The sequence below is a fragment of the Musca vetustissima genome, unplaced genomic scaffold (genome assembly GCF_032173495.1).
Source record: "Musca vetustissima isolate MV318-11 ecotype Yass unplaced genomic scaffold, APGP_CSIRO_Mvet_v1 utg29936, whole genome shotgun sequence".
NCBI lineage: Eukaryota > Metazoa > Arthropoda > Insecta > Diptera > Muscidae > Musca > Musca vetustissima.
In genome coordinates, this window is record NW_026873550.1 from 94,821 (window position 1) to 116,103 (window position 21,283).

Genomic DNA, 21,283 nt, shown 5'->3' on the forward strand with positions numbered 1-21,283 from the left:
TTGTAACAAAGTCTTTGAAAATAAATAATAATAAATGTTGTCTTTTTACAAAAATACCAACACATAAAATAGCGTGAATTGAGAGAGTTATTTTGAATTTGCATTAAACGGCATATATATTAGAACTTTTTACCGGGTTAACCTATTTAATGAGGATTTATTTGACATATATGCAAAGGAATTAGCAATTGAAACCCAATGGGTTAACGGAATCCGATTAAATGTAAACGTACTATTACTGAGTATTGAAAAATCTTTCTGGGAACATTTACTTAGTTTCAACAAATTTGAAATTTTGTACAAAATGTTGTTTTTTACTTTTTGTAATTTTAATGTTTGAAAAAGAATGTCTGTTTCTATCACAAAAGAACTTACTGAGTAATTAATACTGATTCATGTAAACAAGGGCACCAGTTCCCATGCTTGCACAGCACTAACATAATGCCAATTTTATTACTTTATACACTTTTGTAAACTCAACTTTAGCCGGACAGACGAGTCGATTATAAAAACGGATTATAGGAAAACTTTTACTAGTAGGAGTGCCCATCTTCCAATTTAGATAAAAAACCAAGTTTGGAAAGAGTTTACGTATTTTAATTGGCTAATTGAACACGAAATTCTGCAGAACGGATTTGCTCTAAAGTTTGGAAAGAGTTTACGTATTTTAATTGGCTAATTGAACACGAAATTCTGCAGAACGGATTTGCTCTAAAGACTCATGATATCTAATGTCGTTCTTTCGATGACGCATATTTTTGTTCGTATCAGAGCCACAATAAAAATCCGGATTTTATGATATGACGTTGATTGAAACTTTATTTCGCCAATATATATGTAATATTATCTAATTTTCGACTGAATTCGTTAATCCATGTATAATATGTGACTTTTTATATTTGGTTTTAATTGCGAATTAATTCCTCGTATTTGAATCTTCTTTTCCAAGGGCACTTGATTTGGTGCTAGAAACAATTCTTTACATTTTACAGCCAAGGTTTCTAGGCCAACTGAAGCATGCAAACGCATTTTTTCATCCGCACACTCTGAAGATGCTAGCAATTTCAAAAGTCGGTAAATGGGTAATAGCATTTCTTGGAAATCTATTAGATTATTCATTCCTGACAAGAGTTCACTCAGAACCATTACCGCAGCACGTTTAGCGGGCATATATTTTCCCGTGGTCAATTCACAATTTATCAAATCGAGTAGCTGAAACAAAAATTTGAGTCACTTCAATGTGGCCTTTGCAGAATACTATGACTACATACCTCTTGGAAGTATTTCTGCACATCGTATGACAAAATTTTGCATAGTTGTGCCAAATTTGAGAACGACGAAAACCGAAACTCGTCCAGTGGTGACCGACATCCGAACATGTAACAATTCAAAAGGGTGTTCTTGTATTTATAGCATAGTGGTCCTTGAAGAAGATAACTTTGTTGTTGGCAAACTTTAAACAAATTTTTAGGTCTTACCGATTTCATGACACACCTTTAGTAGCGTCTCTCCAATCACCAATCTATAATCCATACCCGCAGATTCATTTAAATATTCTTCAGTCAATATATCCAATATCATGTGTTCATTTAAGTAGACTAATGACGCAAAGAGACGAACACAGTTCAGGAATGTATATGACTCTGTCGATGTCAGGGTGTTGAGCGCTAGGGCAGTGACTACATGTACATTACTTATGGTAAACACATCTTTCGCTTTTATCAATGAAATGAACTGCTGAATTCCTTCTACTTGCTTGTACGGTTCCTTTGACTCCACCAGTAATCTGGCTTCTTCGAACCTGCTTTTATTTAAACTGTTTCCTTGGGCTACATCACAGCCGCCTACAATTTGCTCTTTGAGATATAAAATTTGCAACTTCAAATCATTATCTTGTGTTTTGGATTGTAGTTTCAATAAGTTATCTATCAAATCATGCCTTAGGCTTTCCAATTTGACAGGAGCATTTTCCACAATTTCCCTTATCAACGTCAGCAATATAACAATCACGGTTTTATCCAGCTGATGATTGTTTTCGTCGCTGACTGCGGTGTACATAGACAAAAAGTCTTGAACAGCACTCAAAAGTTCATTTATGTTTTCCACCAATAAGCTCTTAAGCGGTTTGTGCTCTATTAGCACGTGTAAGGCATTGATGACCTGAATTTTTCCATTATATCTGCTGGATATTTCCCACATTACTCTGCTTTGAACATCCGCTTCAGATATTAATAAATCGACATTATTGGCCGAGTCGATGGTCGGCGGTTTTGTGTTACAGTCAATGTTGGGAAATAATCGAAATAGGATAATGAAGATTTTATAGACGAGAGTGCTAAAAGAAGAACGTTTAAGTAGATTGGCCAGGGCGTTCATTGGATTGGATGACATCAATGTGTAACATTCACGCTCCTCATCCTCCTCGTCTCTTTGGACTATCTTTAATTGTTGGGAATTTAATAGATCCTCCTCAAAAGTTATCCTCGGATCTAAGGTATACCATTGTCTAGGATATTCACCAAGAATTACATTCTTTATAATCAGTTGCAGCTCATCTGTCGTGCGATTGTTTAGAATTCTCAATAACAAGTAGGATAGGTGACCGCATACGACATCTGCATTAGATTTGTTTCTGTGTTTATCTATGAACTGGTAACACGTGATCAGTATTGGTATATAGGGAACTAATAAATCGCTCGGCAAACATTCTATGGTAGAAGTGCAAAATACCTGAAAAAGCAGATGTACTGTGGAGCTAAATTCACTCCATTCCATAACGGTTATACAGTCTTTCTTTAAATCCAACAATGGTTTTAGTTGCTCTCTTAGCCAATCTTTCACCAAATCCCTATTAAAATTGCTGTTCTCACATAGTTTCTTCAATGATAACAAGCCTGTTCCCATATAGGGAATTGCATCCTTATTTTCAACGCTACCTTTCAGAAAACGTAGAATTTGTTTCGCCAATGATTCCTGAGCTCTTCTCGGGTAGGAAGGTTGGGATACCAATTTCACCACAATCTCTGCTGTAGATCGCCCTTCGCCTGTCTCCGACTTTTGCATGGCAAAAAGAAGAGCTACAAAGCCCCCAGGAGACCATAATTTCATCAACATTTCCCGATGTATTGTCGGCTTTCTCTCGTTGGCAACCATTCCGCACAGCATCATTATATTGCGAAAATACGTCACCTTCGGTACATCACACCATAATTGGTTTAAACGATCCTTCGTCCTCGCCAAAGTAGATTCCTCCATTTCAAATTGCTTTAGATCTGACCCAAATAGCAATGTGTATAAAGTAGCCATATAACAGAGAATAATCTCATCCGATGATCGAATAGCAGGTAAACACGCAATCCGTAAAAACGGTGAAATACCTTCAACAAGTAGTAGTGCAAGGAAAAAATTGGGGACTTTATTAACGTTGTGTCCAAAAACTGTGTTTTTGCCTCCACAGAAAGCGGGATGTATGTTCGGCTTCAGGCCATACTCAATTAAATCTTCCAAACAGCAGCTTATCAGCCGTTTATGCCGTTCCGAAAGCAGATCTTCCACTTTGTCGCTGTTGAAATTTGTATTATTATATACATTTCGTATAGCCATAAGCGAATATATACTATAAAGCGTTTTGTCATCCTCTTCGCAGGTAATGCCACTTTCCTTGCCAGTCAATATGTTCACATTTAGATCCTCTATCAATCTCTTCGACACTTCCGTTGGTGATAGACGAAGACTTCTTTGTAGCAATTCATTGTTTTTACCAATACGTTCTTCTTCGGATTTACTTGTCTCAACATTTCGGTCACCACCTATAAAACTGACGTTCGTGAAATTCATAAACCATGGGCTAACAAGAAAATACTACCTGGAAATATAAGGGATTCCAGCAATGACAAATATTTCATCACATTCGCAGACATTGAGGAAATACAAATAGATCAAACAAGTAGGTTGGGTAGTTCCGGAATGAACTAGTTCTACCAGAACTAGTTGGAACTATTCAGAGAAAGGAACGATCGGAACTAGTTTCATTTCTTTAATTAATATAGTTCATTGTTCTTATCTTATTCATTTATTCCCATATTATTCATTGTTAACAATATATAAACATACGCATATCAATCTATTATTGTGTAAATAATAAAACAATTTTATGTATTTAAAATATTTTTATTTATTAAAATAATATTTTGTGCTTATCATCCTGCAGTTGAATTCTGAAGCTTCTGAATACTCTACCAATCAGAAATTATTTAATTTGGTCTGTTCCTGTACTTTTTTAATAGTAAATCTAGTAAAAGGGAAACATTTCAAAATTGCTCTCAGAATACAAAATAATTTGAAAAGTTCGGGAACGCAAAATTTAGTAAATATGCCAAAATTAGATGGCAATACTTCAAAATCAATCTGAAATTATTTAAATATTTTTTTTTTCATTTTTGCACAATTTAAAATTTATTCATCTATTAACACATCAACACGGAACTTTGTGAGCAAAAACACAAAAAAAAAACCAAGAAAGAGAGGGATTCAAAGGAACTATATACAGTATGTCAAGAATGAGTTTACACATTGAATAAATACACAATTTTCTCAACATTTGGTCTGTTCCAGTACTTTTTTAATAGTAAATCTAGTAAAAGGGAAACATTTCAAAATTGCTCTCAGAATAAAAAATAATTTGAAAAGTTCGGGAACGCAAATTTAGTAAATATGCCAAAATTAGATGGCAATACTTCAAAATCAACATTACAGCCAATCAGAAGTAGGCGTTCCTGTAGGCCTATTCTGTAACTTTTAACAATATTCGATATTGTTTAAATTTCTTTTGTTATTGTAAAAACAATTAAACAAACAAATGAAATTGTTGTAAAATAAACAATATCGAATGTTGTTAAAAAGTTACAAAATAGGCCTACTGTATACCATTTTTACTCGGCCAAATTTCTCGAGTAAAAAGTTTACAAAGAGAAAGCCATTTTGTTTCGTGCTCTCTTAAATTTGATTCAATGTTTTACCAGTTTTGAGGGTTGAAGAACGGGTTTCGAGAAAAAAAGTTGCAAAACATGTAAAATAAGTAGATTCGTTTATGTTCTGGAACGGAACTTTTATTAATTTCTAATGAAAGTTCCGTTGCAGAATCTAAAAGAATCTACAAAATTTTTTAAGTTTTTTTTTATTTTTTTATAATTGTATACATATTGTTACGAATATAAATTTAGATTTAAGTTACTTTAGATGAATTCCGTTAATTTAAAAATTTGAATTGTAACGTAAATTTCTACTACGCAGTTTATTTGAATAACTTCACAACAACAACTACTGTATAGATTTTTCTACATCCTTCCATTTCCTCTTTCATTGTCTATTTTTTTGTTGACGTACAATTCTTGTTAAACGTCATCATTAATGATCGCTTAATTCCTCTTTCTTTGTTACCCCCTCGCCTGTATACGTGTTGTTGTTATTGTTTACTCAATGTAAGTTTGTATGTGTGTTTGTTGCATTGGTAGATTGTTCGTGATCTAGGTGGTTGTGTGAATAAAATCTATATATATAAAAGAGCTTAGTGTTAAGTGAGTGAGTGAGTGAGTGACTGACTGACAGATCATCGCCCAGACGAAACGGCTAAAGCTAGAAGCTTGAAATTTTGAGTGTGGGTTGGTGTTGGTGTGTAGGCGTGAGATAAGGCTGGGTTTTTGGAAATTCGAACTAGAAGGGTACGAAAAGTACTAAAATGTACCAAATATGGTACCCTTTGTATTAGGCGAACGGGAAGAGCTAGAATTCTCAAATTTGGAATGTAGGTCACTGATGTAAAGTTAGGAAGATGTACAAAAGCGTTTTTGGAAAATCGTACTAGAACGGTACGAAAAGTACTAAATGTGATACCATTTGTATTTGACGAACCGGTAGAGCTAGAACTCTGAAATTTGGATTGGTGGTCGCTGAGTGTAGGATATATGTATCAACGGGTTTTTGGAAATTCGAACTATAAATATCCGAAAAGTACTAAAATGTACTTAATTTTGTACAATTTCGTACCATGTGAATTGATAGAGCTAAAAACTTGAAATTTGGAATGCGAATTAGGGATGAGATGTAGAGTCCATTTAAGGAGATGGTTTTGGAAGCGTGTACTCATGTGTACGAAAAGTACTATATGATACTATATTTGGTACAAATTTAATTTGGAGATAAAAATCGAGCTGGAATCCTGAAATTTGAAATTAACATTACCGTCGGAGTGTAGGATTGGGAATGTACGTAGTTTTGGATTTTTTACCCAGTTTCAGTAATTTTTATTCATGGGTACTAAATGGTACTAAATTTGGTACAATTTGAATTTTATGCAAACCAATAGAGCTAGAATCATGAAATTTGTAGTCAGGATCACTGTTGGGGTGTAAGATCGAGATATGTAGGAAGTTTTAAAAATTTTTACTAATATGTACTAAATTTGGTACAATTTGAATTGTGGGTGAACCGATAGAGTTGGAATCCTAAATCTTGGATTTAGGATCACTCTGGGGGTGAAAGTTTGGGTTCAGTGGGACGTTTTGGAAATTCGTACTACTGTGTACTAAATTTGGTACAATTTGAATTGTGAGTGAACAGAAAGAGTTGTAATCCTGAAACTTGGATTTAGCATCTATGTTTGGGGTAAGTAAGAAGTTTTCGAAATTCGTACTACTGTGTACTTAATATCGTACAATTTGAACTGTAGGTGAACCGATAGAGTTGAAATCCTGAAACTTGGATTTAGGATCACTGTGGGGGTGTAGGATTGGGATATTTAGGAAGTTTTGGAAATTGGTACAACTATGTACTAAATTTGGTACAATTTGAATTGAGGGTGAACCGATAGAGTTGGAATCCTGAAACTTGGATTTAGGATCACTGTGAGGGTGTAGGATTGGGGTCTGTAGGAAGTTTTGGAAATTCGTACTGCAGTGTACTAAATTTGGTACAAATTGAATTGTGAGTGAACCGATAGAGTTGTAATCCTGAAACTTGGATTTAGGGTCACTGTGGGGTTGTAGGGTTAGGGTAAGTTGGAGGTTTTGGAAATTCGTACTACTGTGTACTAAATTTGGTACAATTTGAATTGTGAGTGAACCGATAGAGTTGTAAACTGAAACTTGGATTTAGGGTCACTGTGGGGTTGTAGGGTTAGGGTAAGTTGGAGGTTTTGGAAATTCATACTACTGTGTACTAAATTTGGTACAATTTGGATTGTGAGTGAACCGATAGCGTTGGAATTCTGAAACTTGGAATTAGGATCACTGTGGAGTGTAGGTTTGGGTTAAGTAGGAAGTTTTGGAAATTCGTACTACAGTGTACTAAATTTGGTACAAATTGAATTGTGGATGAACCGATAGAGTTGGAATTCTGAAACTTGGATTTAGGATAACTGTGGGGGTGTGGGTTAAGTATTGGAAATTCGTACTACTGTGTACTAAATTTAGTACATTTAAATTTGGAATCATTATGGGGGTGTAGGATCGGGGTATGCAGGAAGTTTTGTTGGAAGTAGAAGGGTACGAAAAGTACTAAAATGTACCAAATATGGTACCCTTTTTATTAGCGAACGGGAAGAGCTAGAATTCTGAAATTTGGAATGTTGGTCACTGATGGAAAGTTAGAAAGATGTGCAAAAGGGTTTTTGGAAATTCGACCTATAAGTGTACTAAAGGTACTAAACTTTACTGAATTTATTTCCTATTGTATATATATTGAACATATATAGCTGGAATCTTGACATTTTAAATGGAAAACATGTTGGGAAGTGGTGTTGATGTACGGAAATGGTTTAAGACATTCGTACTTATGTGTATAAAAAGTGTAAAATGGTACTAAATTCCGTACTATTTACCTTCAGTTGAGTGTGTAGAGATGGAATCTTGATAATCGGAATTAGCTTTAAAAAATCGTACTTATTTGTATGAAAAGTACTTAATTGGTACTAAATTTGGTGGAAGTTGGATTTAGGTGAACAGATAGAGCTGAAGTCTTCAAATTGGGAATTAAAATAACTGTTGGAGTGTAGGACTGAGGTAGATTATGAAATTCGTACTTTTTGGTACGAAAGGTATATATGGTACTAAATTTAGTACAATTTGGATGTTGCTTGAAAGGATAGAACTGAAACCCTGAAATTTGGAATTAAGATTTCTGTTGAAGATTGAGCTATAGAGACATCTTTGGAAACTCGTATTTATGTGTACGAAAAGTACTAAACGGCACTAGATGGATTTGGGTGAACGGAGAGAGCTGGAAACCAATAATTTGGACTAATGGTTGATGTTTGAATATAGAATTGAGATATGGAAGCATATCACCTACCTACTACTAAATAGTACTATATTTGGTACAACTTGATTACATGTGAACGGATAGAGCTGGACTCCCGAATTTTTTAATTAAAATTACTGTTGGAGTGTAGGATTGACATAGTTTAGGAAATGTTTAATTATAGAAACAAAAAGTACTAAATGGTACCGAAAAACTTACAAATGTGTGAACGAATAGGGCTGTATTCTGAAATTTTGAATTAATATTACAGTTTGAGTGCAGAATTGAGATATGTCGGTAATTTTTTAAAATTCGTCATTATGGTAAATGGTAAAAAAATTGGTACAATTTTGATTCGAGTTAACGGATAGAGATAGTAAACGTAAATTTGGAATTAAAATTACAAGATTAAGGAAGTATTGGAATTTCGTACTTATGGATACGAGAAGACCTAATTGGTACTAAATATGGTACAATTCGTTTTGTGTGAGCGGGAATCCTAATATTTGGACTTAAAAATAAGGTTGGAGTGTAGGATGAGGTAGTTTTAAAAATACGTAAATATCTGTACTAAATGGTGCTAAGTTAATACAATTTAGATTTGAGTGAAAGGATAGAGATGGATGGATTTAAAACAAAATTACTCTTATAGCAAAGACATGAGACAGTGTTGGAAATTCGAACTCATGAGTACGAAAAGTACTAAATATGGTACAATTTGGATCTATGTGAAGAGATATTGCTGTTGCTGCTGAAATTAATGAATAAAATTACTGTTTCAGTGGGAATTTGAGGCAGTTTTAGAAATTCGAAAAGTAATAAATGGTACAATGTGGACGTTGGTGAACGAATAGAGCTGGAATCTTTAGATGTGGACCTAAGGTTGTTATTGGAGTGCAAGACTGAGGTATTTTTTGGAAATTTGTACTTTGGGTACGACAACCAAAAAATTTGGTACAATTTAAACTTTGGTGAACGGGTAGAACTCGAATCCTGAAAGTTGCAACATAGGTTACTCTGGGAGTGAAGGAAAAGTACAGAATGGTATCAAATATGGTACAGTTTAGTGAACAGATAGAGCTGAAATTCTTAATTTGGACTTACGATTGAAAGCAGGTTTGGAATATTGAGATTGGTTTGGTATATGGGTACGAAAAGTGCGGAATGGTTTCACACGGAGCTGAAATTCTTAAATTTGGACTATTTGAAAGAAGGATTGAGGTGCATTTGGAAATTTGTACTTATGAGTACGAAAATCACTAAATTTGGAACAATTTGGACTATGGTGGAAGAAAATTCACTAAATCTGGAATAATTTGAATTTGGGTAACGGAGAGAGCTGGAAACCTAAAATTTAGAATGTTGGTCATTGACAGAGAGTTAGAAAGGAGGACCAAAGGGTTTTTGTTACTAAATTTAGTGGAGGTGACGGTATAGAGGTAGTCCTGAAAATGTATAATTATGTGTTCGAAAAGTTCTAAATGAAATTACATGTGGAACCTGTACGTTTTTGCTAAAGTGTGGATTTCGGAAAATAGTGCTTATGTGTATGAAGAGTACTTAATGGTAATAAACTTGATATTAAATGTAGGAACAGAGGTGGAATTCAGAACTATAGTACAACTAATTATACGGCATTCACGATTTCCATATGAAATATTTTTTTATTCCCTTTCCGCATACGAAGTAGCGGGTACTTTGCTAGTTAATTATAATTCTTGTCGTCGGTGTTCGGGTTGTTTTATTTCTGTTTTTAATTTCTTCTTCTTTTCCTTAGTTCTTTTGTCTTTAGAATAAAAATTGCATATTTATTCAAATAAATTCTTATAATTGTGTGTTCTTCTTCCTTTTTTTCTATTTCTAGGTACGTATTTTTTTCATTCGTAAAAAATTATTCGAACATATTTATTGGTGAGTTTGAATGTTTGATTTGTTATAATTTTTTTGAAATATTTAACCGAATTTATTCGACCATTAAAATAATTAACAAATCTATTCGTAAATGTCTTTGTTTATGACATGAATTTGTATTACTCACATTGATTGATTGTTTGCCTGCCCGTCCGTTTAATAATGTTTTCTTGTAATCAATGTTTCAAATCGTAGACCTCAGAAATTTGATTGTGTGAAATTCAGATATAGTTTTCTTTGGTTGGCAGGAAATTCATATTGAAATTCAATTCCTAAGAGGAGCATTTTCTAGTGACATACAATTAATTTTTATTCACACTTCCCCGTTCAAAGGTCGTTAGACAACAGACTGACTTCTCATATATAATTTTTGGTCTTCCGATCTGGATTGGACCGAAAGGAAATATGTCAACGGATCCAAAGTCCCCAATTTTTAACTCTCGTTCATATAGTTCATTTTGTTCCAATCATTTATCAAGAAACTCGTTCCTGAAGCAATTCCCATTTAGTTCCAGTTCAGTTCACTTATTTAATATTTCGTTCACCCTTTCTCTTCTTGTTATTAATTAAATTAACAAGAGGATCTAAATGGACGATGTGGGCAAGATGACGAAGCACAACTTAATAACTACAGCAAACGGAAACTAGATAACTGAAAGTGGAGAGCCCTAGTTCCATTCGTTCCATTTTCAGAATACTTCCTTTGAACTGGGTTTTCCAGCTTGATGAATATTTGAACCCTTACGAAATATAAATGGGAAATATTTTGTGTCTGTGATATTACTGCAAGAACAGAGCTCCGAACTGCTCGCTGGGATTGGAGTAAAGAGTGAAACTCGCTCGAATTCGAGCGGGAGTATTCTTGCGAGTAGAAAAAGTAAATAGAGTATACTCTATTTTTCTCTGTCACTCAAATTTGGACTTACCCAAAAAAAAAGCATTTAGTGAATTTTGAATATTCCAAATTCCAGATTTTATTATCAGGGTATAATTTTATTGTATAATTAAATTGGTCAAATGTCCAAATTTCAACATATGATTAAATCCGAATAATAAAATTAACTAAAATTTTTAGTTAAGTACATTTATTTCAACGAAATTTACAATGTGAAATTTCACTTAATTTTATTCCAAACCACTAAATCCAATTTGACTTTGGTATTTAAAATTTATTTTGGAATAATTTTATGCGGAAAGGGAATAAAAAAATATTTCATATGGAAATCGTGAATGCCGTATAATTAGTTGTACTATAGTTCTGAATTCCACCTCTGTTCCTACATTTAATATCAAGTTTATTACCATTAAGTACTCTTCATACACATAAGCACTATTTTCCGAAATCCACACTTTAGCAAAAACGTACAGGTTCCACATGTAATTCCATTTAGAACTTTTCGAACACATAATTATACATTTTCAAGACTACCTCTATACCGTCACCTCCACTAAATTTAGTACCAAAAACCCTTTGGTCCTTCTTTCTAACTCTCTGTCAATGACCAACATTCTAAATTTTAGGTTTCCAGCTCTCTCCGTTACCCAAATTCAAATTATTCCAAATTTAGTGAATTTTCTTCCACCATAGTCCAAATTGTTCCAAATTTAGTGATTTTCGTACTCATAAGTACAAATTTCCAAATGTACCTCAATCCTTCGTTCAAATAGTCCAAATTTAAGAATTTCAGCTCTGTGTGAAACCATTCCGCACTTTTCGTACCCATATACCAAACCAATCTCAATATTCCAAACCTGCTTTCAATCGTAAGTCCAAATTTAAGAATTTCAGCTCTATCTGTTCACTAAACTGTACCATATTTGGTACCATTCTGTACTTTTCCTACACTCCCAGAGTAACCTAAGTTGCAACATTCAGGATTCGAGTTCTACCCGTTCACCGAAGTCCAAATTGTACCAAATTTTTTGGTTGTCGTACCCAAAGTACAAATTTCCAAAAATACCTCAGTCATGCACTCCAATAACAACCTTAGGTCCACATTTAAAGATTCCAGCTCTATTCGTTCACCAACATCCAAATTGTACCATTTATTACTTTTCGTAGACGTAAGTATGAGTTTCTAAAACTGCCTCAATTTCCCACTGAAACAGTAATTTTATTCATTAATTTCAGGATAACAGCAATATCTCTTCACATAGATCCAAATTGTACCATATTTAGTACTTTTCGTACTCATGAGTTCGAATTTCCAACACTGTCTCAATCCTTTGCTATAAGAGTAATTTTATTTTCAAATCCATCCATCTCTATCCTTTCACTCAAATCTAAATTGTATTAACTTAGCACCATTTAGTACAGATATTTACGTATTTTTAAAACTACCTCATCCTACACTCCAACCTTATTTTTAAGTCCAAATATTAGGATTCCCGCTCACACAAAACGAATTGTACCATATTTAGTACCAATTAGGTCTTCTCGTATCCATAAGTACGAAATTCCAATACTTCCTTAATCTTGTAATTTTAATTCCAAATTTACGTTTACTATCTCTATCCGTTAACTCGAATCAAAATTGTACCAAATTTTTTTACCATTTACCATAATGACGAATTTTAAAAAATTACCGACATATCTCAATTCTGCACTCAAACTGTAATATTAATTCAAAATTTCAGAATACAGCCCTATTCGTTCACACATTTGTAAGTTTTTCGGTACCATTTAGTACTTTTTGTTTCTATAATTAAACATTTCCTAAACTATGTCAATCCTACACTCCAACAGTAATTTTAATTAAAAAATTCGGGAGTCCAGCTCTATCCGTTCACATGTAATCAAGTTGTACCAAATATAGTACTATTTAGTAGTAGGTAGGTGATATGCTTCCATATCTCAATTCTATATTCAAACATCAACCATTAGTCCAAATTATTGGTTTCCAGCTCTCTCCGTTCACCCAAATCCATCTAGTGCCGTTTAGTACTTTTCGTACACATAAATACGAGTTTCCAAAGATGTCTCTATAGCTCAATCTTCAACAGAAATCTTAATTCCAAATTTCAGGGTTTCAGTTCTATCCTTTCAAGCAACATCCAAATTGTACTAAATTTAGTACCATATATACCTTTCGTACCAAAAAGTACGAATTTCATAATCTACCTCAGTCCTACACTCCAACAGTTATTTTAATTCCCAATTTGAAGACTTCAGCTCTATCTGTTCACCTAAATCCAACTTCCACCAAATTTAGTACCAATTAAGTACTTTTCATACAAATAAGTACGATTTTTTAAAGCTAATTCCGATTATCAAGATTCCATCTCTACACACTCAACTGAAGGTAAATAGTACGGAATTTAGTACCATTTTACACTTTTTATACACATAAGTACGAATGTCTTAAACCATTTCCGTACATCAACACCACTTCCCAACATGTTTTCCATTTAAAATGTCAAGATTCCAGCTATATATGTTCAATATATATACAATAGGAAATAAATTCAGTAAAGTTTAGTACCTTTAGTACACTTATAGGTCGAATTTCCAAAAACCCTTTTGCACATCTTTCTAACTTTCCATCAGTGACCAACATTCCAAATTTCAGAATTCTAGCTCTTCCCGTTCGCTAATAAAAAGGGTACCATATTTGGTACATTTTAGTACTTTTCGTACCCTTCTACTTCCAACAAAACTTCCTGCATACCCCGATCCTACACCCCCATAATGATTCCAAATTCAAATTTAAATGTACTAAATTTAGTACACAGTAGTACGAATTTCCAATACTTCTTACTAAACCCACACCCCCACAGTTATCCTAAATCCAAGTTTCAGAATTCCAACTCTATCGGTTCATCCACAATTCAATTTGTACCAAATTTAGTACACTGTAGTACGAATTTCCAAAACTTCCTACTTAACCCAAACCTACACTCCACAGTGATCCTAATTCCAAGTTTCAGAATTCCAACGCTATCGGTTCACTCACAATCCAAATTGTACCAAATTTAGTACACAGTAGTATGAATTTCCAAAACCTCCAACTTACCCTAACCCTACAACCCCACAGTGACCCTAAATCCAAGTTTCAGGATTACAACTCTATCGGTTCACTCACAATTCAATTTGTACCAAATTTAGTACACTGTAGTACGAATTTCCAAAACTTCCTACAGACCCCAATCCTACACCCTCACAGTGATCCTAAATCCAAGTTTCAGGATTCCAACTCTATCGGTTCACTCTCAATTCAAATTGTACCAAACTTAGTACATAGTTGTACCAATTTCCAAAACTTCCTAAATATCCCAATCCTACACCCCCACAGTGATCCTAAATCTAAGTTTCAGGATTCCAACTCTATCAGTTCACCTACATTTCAAATTGTACGATATTAAGTACACAGTAGTACGAATTTCGAAAACTTCTTACTTACCTCAAACATAGATGCTAAATCCAAGTTTCAGGATTACAACTCTTTCGGTTCACTCACAATTCAAATTGTACCAAATTTAGTACACAGTAGTACGAATTTCCAAAACGTCCCACTGAACCCAAACTTTCACCCCCAAAGTGATCCTAAATCTATCGGTTCACCCACAATTCAAATTGTACCAAATTTAGTACACATTAGTAAAAATTTTTAAAACTTCCTACATATCTCGATCTTACACCCCAACAGTGATCCTGACTCCAAGTTTCATGATTCTAGCTCTATTGGTTTGCATAAAATTCAAATTGTACCAAATTTAGTACCATTTAGTACCCATGAATAAAAATTACTGAAACTGGGTAAAATAATTCCAAAACTACGTACATTCCCAATCCTACACTCCGACGGTAATGTTAATTTCAAATTTCAGGATTCCAGCTCGATTTTTATCTCCAAATTAAATTTGTACCAAATATAGTATCATATAGTACTTTTCGTACACATGAGTACATGCTTCCAAAACCATCTCCTTAAATGGACTCTACATCTCATCCCTAATTCGCATTTCAAATTTCAAGTTTTTAGCTCTATCAATTCACATGGTACGAAATTGTACAAAATTAAGTACATTTTAGTACTTTTCGGATATTTATAGTTCGAATTTCCAAAAACCTGTTGATACATATATCCTACACTCAGCGACCACCAATCCAAAGTTCTAGCTCTACCGGTTCGTCAAATACAAATGGTATCACATTTAGTACTTTTTAGTACTTTTCGTACCGTTCTAGTACGAATTTCCAAAAACGCTTTTGTACATCTTCCTAACTTTACATCAGTGACCCACATTCCAAATTTCAGAATTCTAGTTCTTCCCGTTCGCCTAATACAAAGGGTACCATATTTGGTACATTTTAGCACTTTTCGTACCCTTCTAGTTCGAATTTCCAAAAACCCAGCCTTATCTCACGCCTACACACCAACCCACACTCAAAATTTCAAGCTTCTAGCTTTAGCCGTTTCGTCTGGGCGATGATCTGTCAGTCACTCACTCACTCACTTAACACTAAGCTCTTTTATATATATAGATAAATCCACGCTTCTAGACCTAATAGCCATTGAAAAATATTCTTTAAAAACCCACACTTTATACCAAAAGGTTCTATGCAAAATATTCTACAACAAATCCACGTTTATAAATCTAATAGCCATTGAAAAATAATCTCTAAAAATTTCGAGCTTTAGACCTAATGGTATTGACCTAATTTTCATAGCGAAATATTCTTAAAAAAACTGGCTTATGGTCCTTAAAAAATACCCTTTAAAATCTACGCGTATGTTGCTTGGAAAATATTCTTTACAAATACACGATTGGAAATTCCAGAAAATATGTTCTTTAAAAAATCACACTTGTAGTCCTTAAAAGGTTATTGGAAAATATTTTTAAAACTTTACGATTAAAAATATTCTTTAAAAACATCGTTTTACCCCCACCATTAAGTGGAAAAAATATCTAAACTTGTTTACGGGGTTTATGCCAGGGTAAATTTACTGCACGGAAAAAGAAAAACAAACAAAACAAAATAAAGACTCACAGGTTGGAAAATTGGGTTTAGACCTTAAACTTTAATATACCATACCGACAATTGTATTGAGATTTTTCCAAAATGTTGACCATTTATAAAAATATTGTCATATATTATCCTATTATTTATTATTATTATCCTATTAACCCCTAAAATGCCATTTATAGCCATGTGGCTTGGAAAATGAAATTTTAACCATCAAAATACATTTAATATGGCGGGGCCTTTATTGGAGGAGTGTAGAAACAATAACCTATATAGAGAATTCTGTGCAAAGAATGTTTGTATGTGGTCCAAAACGGATTTAACAATTGTATTGGATACAAATTTCATTGTATTTAACACTACTGTATTCATGAAAAGTTAATGGAAGTTTTCTCCAGTATATTCATGTGTTTGTGTATTAATTTATAACACACAAATGTACAAAAGGTATTGTGTTCAGTTTGGTTTGGTGTTTAACACATGTGTTTGTAACTCGGTGCGTATCATTTATGTAATGTAAATAAATGAGCGGAATACCATCACGTATTCGGCATATATACTCATACATAAAAACAACAAGACGAATAAACAAGAACTTTTGATCTAAACATTTTTTTCTGTTGGCAATGTATAACATTGTGTACATGATTTCAAGTGTAGGTGTGCAGGAACATGTTTGTTAAAGAAATTTAAAATCACATACAATTTACAAATGTTGTATATTGGCGAGTGGGAGTGTGTGGATATGTGACAAATATTTCAGGCAAATGCTAATTGGCTTAGTTGCCAGGAGGGTGGGTGTATCCTGGCAACTAAGGCAATTAGCATTTAGTTGTAGGTTCACACCAAAAAAACTCGATGTAAAGATGCCGCAGAAAACGAAAAATGAACTAGACTAAATGCGTGGGAAATTCATAGAGTAAGTTAGTAAGGCAATGGGTAAACTGCCTAGGGTAAATTGATGTGATTTCTATGTGAATGTTGTATTTCATCAAATGACACCTAGTCCTAAAATACATGTGCTCATCTACACAACCAGACACATACACACACAGATTAAAAACGGAAACGGAAGTAGACAGTGGGCAACGGTGTTAAAAATTCCCTGTAGGTGTAGATTTATATTTTTCTAAGGACGCTTGAAAATACTTTAAGGCGTGGCTTTTTTAAGTAATATTTTTTCAAGGACCATTACAAGGCGTGGATTTTTTAAAGAATATTTTTTCAAGGACCATTACAAGGGGTGGATTTTTAAAAGAATATTTTTTCAAGGACCATTACAAGGCGTGGATTTTTTAAAGAATATTTTTTCAAGGACCATTACAAGGCGTGGATTTTTAAAAGAATATTTTTTCAAGGACCATTACAAGGCGTGGATTTTCAAAAGAATATTTTTTCAAGGACCATTACAAGGCGTGGATTTTCAAAAGATTATTTTTTCAAGGACCATTACAAGGCGTGGATTTTTTAAAGAATATTTTTTCAAGGACCATTACAAGGCGTGGATTTTTTAAAGAATATTTTTTCAAGGACCATTACAAGGCGTGGATTTTTTAAAGAATATTTTTTCAAGGACCATTACAAGGCGTGGATTTTTTAAAGAATATTTTTTCAAGGACCATTACAAGGCGTGGATTTTCAAAAGAATATTTTTTCAAGGACCTAAAAAAGGCGTGGATTTTCAAAAGAATATTTTTTCAAGGACCTAAAAAAGGCGTGGATTTTCAAAAGAATATTTTTTCAAGGACCATTACAAGGCGTGGATTTTTTAAAGAATATTTTTTCAAGGACCATTACAAGGCGTGGATTTTTTTAAGAATATTTTTTCAAGGACCATTACAAGGCGTGGATTTTTAAAATAATATTTCTTCAGGGACCATTACAAGGCGTGGATTTTTTAAAGAATATTTCTTCAAGGACCATTACAAGGCGTGGATTTTTTAAAGAATACTTCAACGAGGACCTTACGAGGCGTAGATTTTTTAAAGAATATTTCTTCAAGGACCATTACAAGGCGTGGATTTTTTAAAGAATATTTCTTCAAGGACCATTACAAGGCGTGGATTTTTTAAAGAATATTTTTTCAAGGACCATTACAAGGCGTGGATTTTTTAAAGAATATTTCTTCAAGGACCATTACAAGGCGTGGATTTTTTAAAGAAAAATTTATCAAGGACCATTACAAGGCGTGGATTTTTTAAAGAAAAATTTATCAAGGACCATTACAAGGCGTGGATTTTTTAAAGAAAAATTTATCAAGGACCATTACAAGGCGTGGATTTTTTAAAGAAAATTTCTTCAAGGACCATTACAAGGCGTGGATTTTTTAAAGAATATTTTTTCAAGGATCATTACAAGGCGTGGATTTTTTAAAGAATATTTTTTCAAGGATCATTACAAGGCGTGGATTTTTTAAAGAATATTTTTTCAAGGATCATTACAAGGCGTGGATTTTTTAAAGAATATTTTTTCAAGGATCATTACAAGGCGTGGATTTTTTAAAGAATATTTTTTTCAAAGACCATTACAAGGCGTGGATTTTTTAAAGAATATTTTTTCAAGGATCATTACAAGGCGTGGATTTTTTAAAGAATATTTTTTCAAGGATCATTACAAGGCGTGGATTTTTTAAAGAATATTTTTTCAAGGATCATTACAAGGCGTGGATTTTTTAAAGAATATTTTTTCAAGGATCATTACAAGGCGTGGATTTTTTAAAGAATATTTTTTCAAGGATCATTACAAGGCGTGGATTTTTTAAAGAATATTTTTTCAAGGATCATTACAAGGCGTGGGTTTTCAAGGACCATTACAAGGCCAAACAATTGCGTGCAGCGATGCATGCCTTCAAATGCTTTATTCACTCTTGTTTCACTGTGACATACATATAAAGTCATATCATACTTGTCTGTATAATTTACACATATCTTTGAAAAAGTTTTGCTTACTATCAAGCAACTTAAAATTACCTGCAAATATCTCTTAACCCAAACAAAAAACGAATCACCTTTTACATTTGTACACTCTCTCACATACACCCACACACGAACGCTTTTTCATTTGTATGAACATACAATTACAACAAATACGATGGCGTTTCTTTGTATTTACGCATTCGTGTATTGATTTCGAACGTGAATTTTTGGATATTTCTACACAGAGAAATTCACCAGCTCACCCACTCGCTCGCTGCGAACCAACAAACCATTTACAAATTCACACAAAAACACGCCCACAACCACATCCGTACCGAATTTGAACTCAAAATCACCTTTTGATGCCGAGTAGTATTCATTCGTTCAGTCAGTCAGTCATTCATTCATCCACTCTTCTGATTCATTCGAATGCTGCGACTTCATGAACTTATGGATCACTGCATTTGTGCAGTGATTAATTCGAAAATATTCTGTGAGATTTGTTACAGATTTCATCGGAAACGAAGATTGCTACAATGGTATGTGAATGAATATACATACAAATACATACACACATACATCTATACATATAGAGAGAAACCATCGTACATTCTGACATACCTTTAGCCACATTCCTTTGCAACATCTGTAATGAAAGTAGGTTAGCAACCGAGTACAAGTAAATTGGTTCCCATTCTAAAAGGTGGTAACCTAGCAAAGATGATAAATAAATGATTCTTCAAAAAACCAGGAAAAACACTCATACATACACCCAAATGTAACGAAGTGTCACTCACACATCAGTGAAAGTTTATATTGGAAATATGTTGAAATTTAATAGTAGGTGAAAATGTGTAGAATTTAATTATATTTTGGTTCGAATGGAAATGTTATCACCATGTAATATTACTTATTGTTTAATTACACAAAGGAAATATTAACAGGAATTATAAAAGTGGGTATATATTTTTGAAAGACTCGTGTAGAGGCGTTTCGAAGAGGAAGGGAGAAACTACAAGACACGTGTAATTGAGTTATGAAATTTTAGTTTGGGAGAAATCCCATAAGAGAGAATTTTTATTCTTGAAATTATAATTGAAAGTGTTCCCTGTCAATCCACCATAGGGTAGTTTCCCAGCCTGGTTGGATTGTCCAGCTTTTTTATACTTGTCCAGTTTCAAGCTAAAATGCAAAATACTAAAAGTCTTGGTATATTTGACCCGCTAAATATTAACCGATCATCATCGAAACGGTCATGTTTATTAATTAGACATATCCTATTCCCCACGTACATGTTCGTAATATTCAGAACTAAATTGAAAACATGTCAAGATGCACTCGCGGATCGGTACTCCAGAGTTCCGTTGAGTCCCTTTATTGTCCAATATCTTTTAAAAGTAGCTAAGGCAATATGGGTGGCGTAGGGGATGATAGATACCAAACAACAGCTCTGATTGGCTTTAACATGGCGAAGTCCAGGCTTATCTTGGTCTCTCTTTCACATCAATTGTGGACACTGACCTACCCGCGGTGTCACCTGGGGTAGTTATTTTCATTACCCGTTGAAATAGTGAGCTGATATGTGCCGCAAGTTCACCCATAAGAACTACATATAAACCAGTGGGCGGAGCAGTATAGTCGGACGGGGCCGACCATATGATACCCTACACAACTACCACGGAACTCTAACTTTTGCGCATGTTTATTTCGAGCCTGATCAATATTTCGTGATATTTGCACCCTCTTGACTAATTAGAGATCAACAGCACATCTTCCTTACACAGATATATTTTCCGAATATCCCAATATTCTTCTAATTATTTGTCCAGATTCACTTCGCCGTGTGTTGAGATTTTCGGCTTGTGGCCTATAGATTGACTCGAAAAAATACAAAACATTTAGTTTTGGGTCCACTTCATCCCAAAATTTTAATCGGACCATCACAGAAAATTATAGGCGTTGTCCTTGACCATACGTGGATCCTCAAGGAAAATTTCAAAGCGATGAGCGCTTTATTTCCCCCCTCTATTGTGGTAATATGTTACTAAATAATATATGAATATGTAAGCTCCCGAAAATATTTACGTGTAACTCCCACATCCGAGTACATACGACCATATAATTGGTATCAATTTAAAGGTGAACCACTCTTCTTGGATATATACTCAACTTCTTGGGTCTATGTCCATCAGGA

At 33.9% G+C, this 21,283-nt stretch overlaps 1 protein-coding gene across 1 annotated transcript in view; it reads right to left on the reverse strand.

Annotated features, from left to right (window-relative positions):
- Positions 1–867: 867 nt before the first annotated feature.
- LOC133326185 (transport and Golgi organization protein 6-like) overlaps positions 868–21,283 on the reverse strand; it is a 28,342-nt gene continuing 7,926 nt past the window's right edge. Inside the window, exons 2-4 of the mRNA XM_061534866.1 lie at positions 1,479–3,809; positions 1,272–1,423; positions 868–1,212 (exon numbers count right to left, since the gene is read on the reverse strand). Coding sequence (XP_061390850.1) covers positions 868–1,212; positions 1,272–1,423; positions 1,479–3,809 — 2,828 coding nt within the window. The remainder of the gene's footprint in view (positions 1,213–1,271; positions 1,424–1,478; positions 3,810–21,283) is intronic.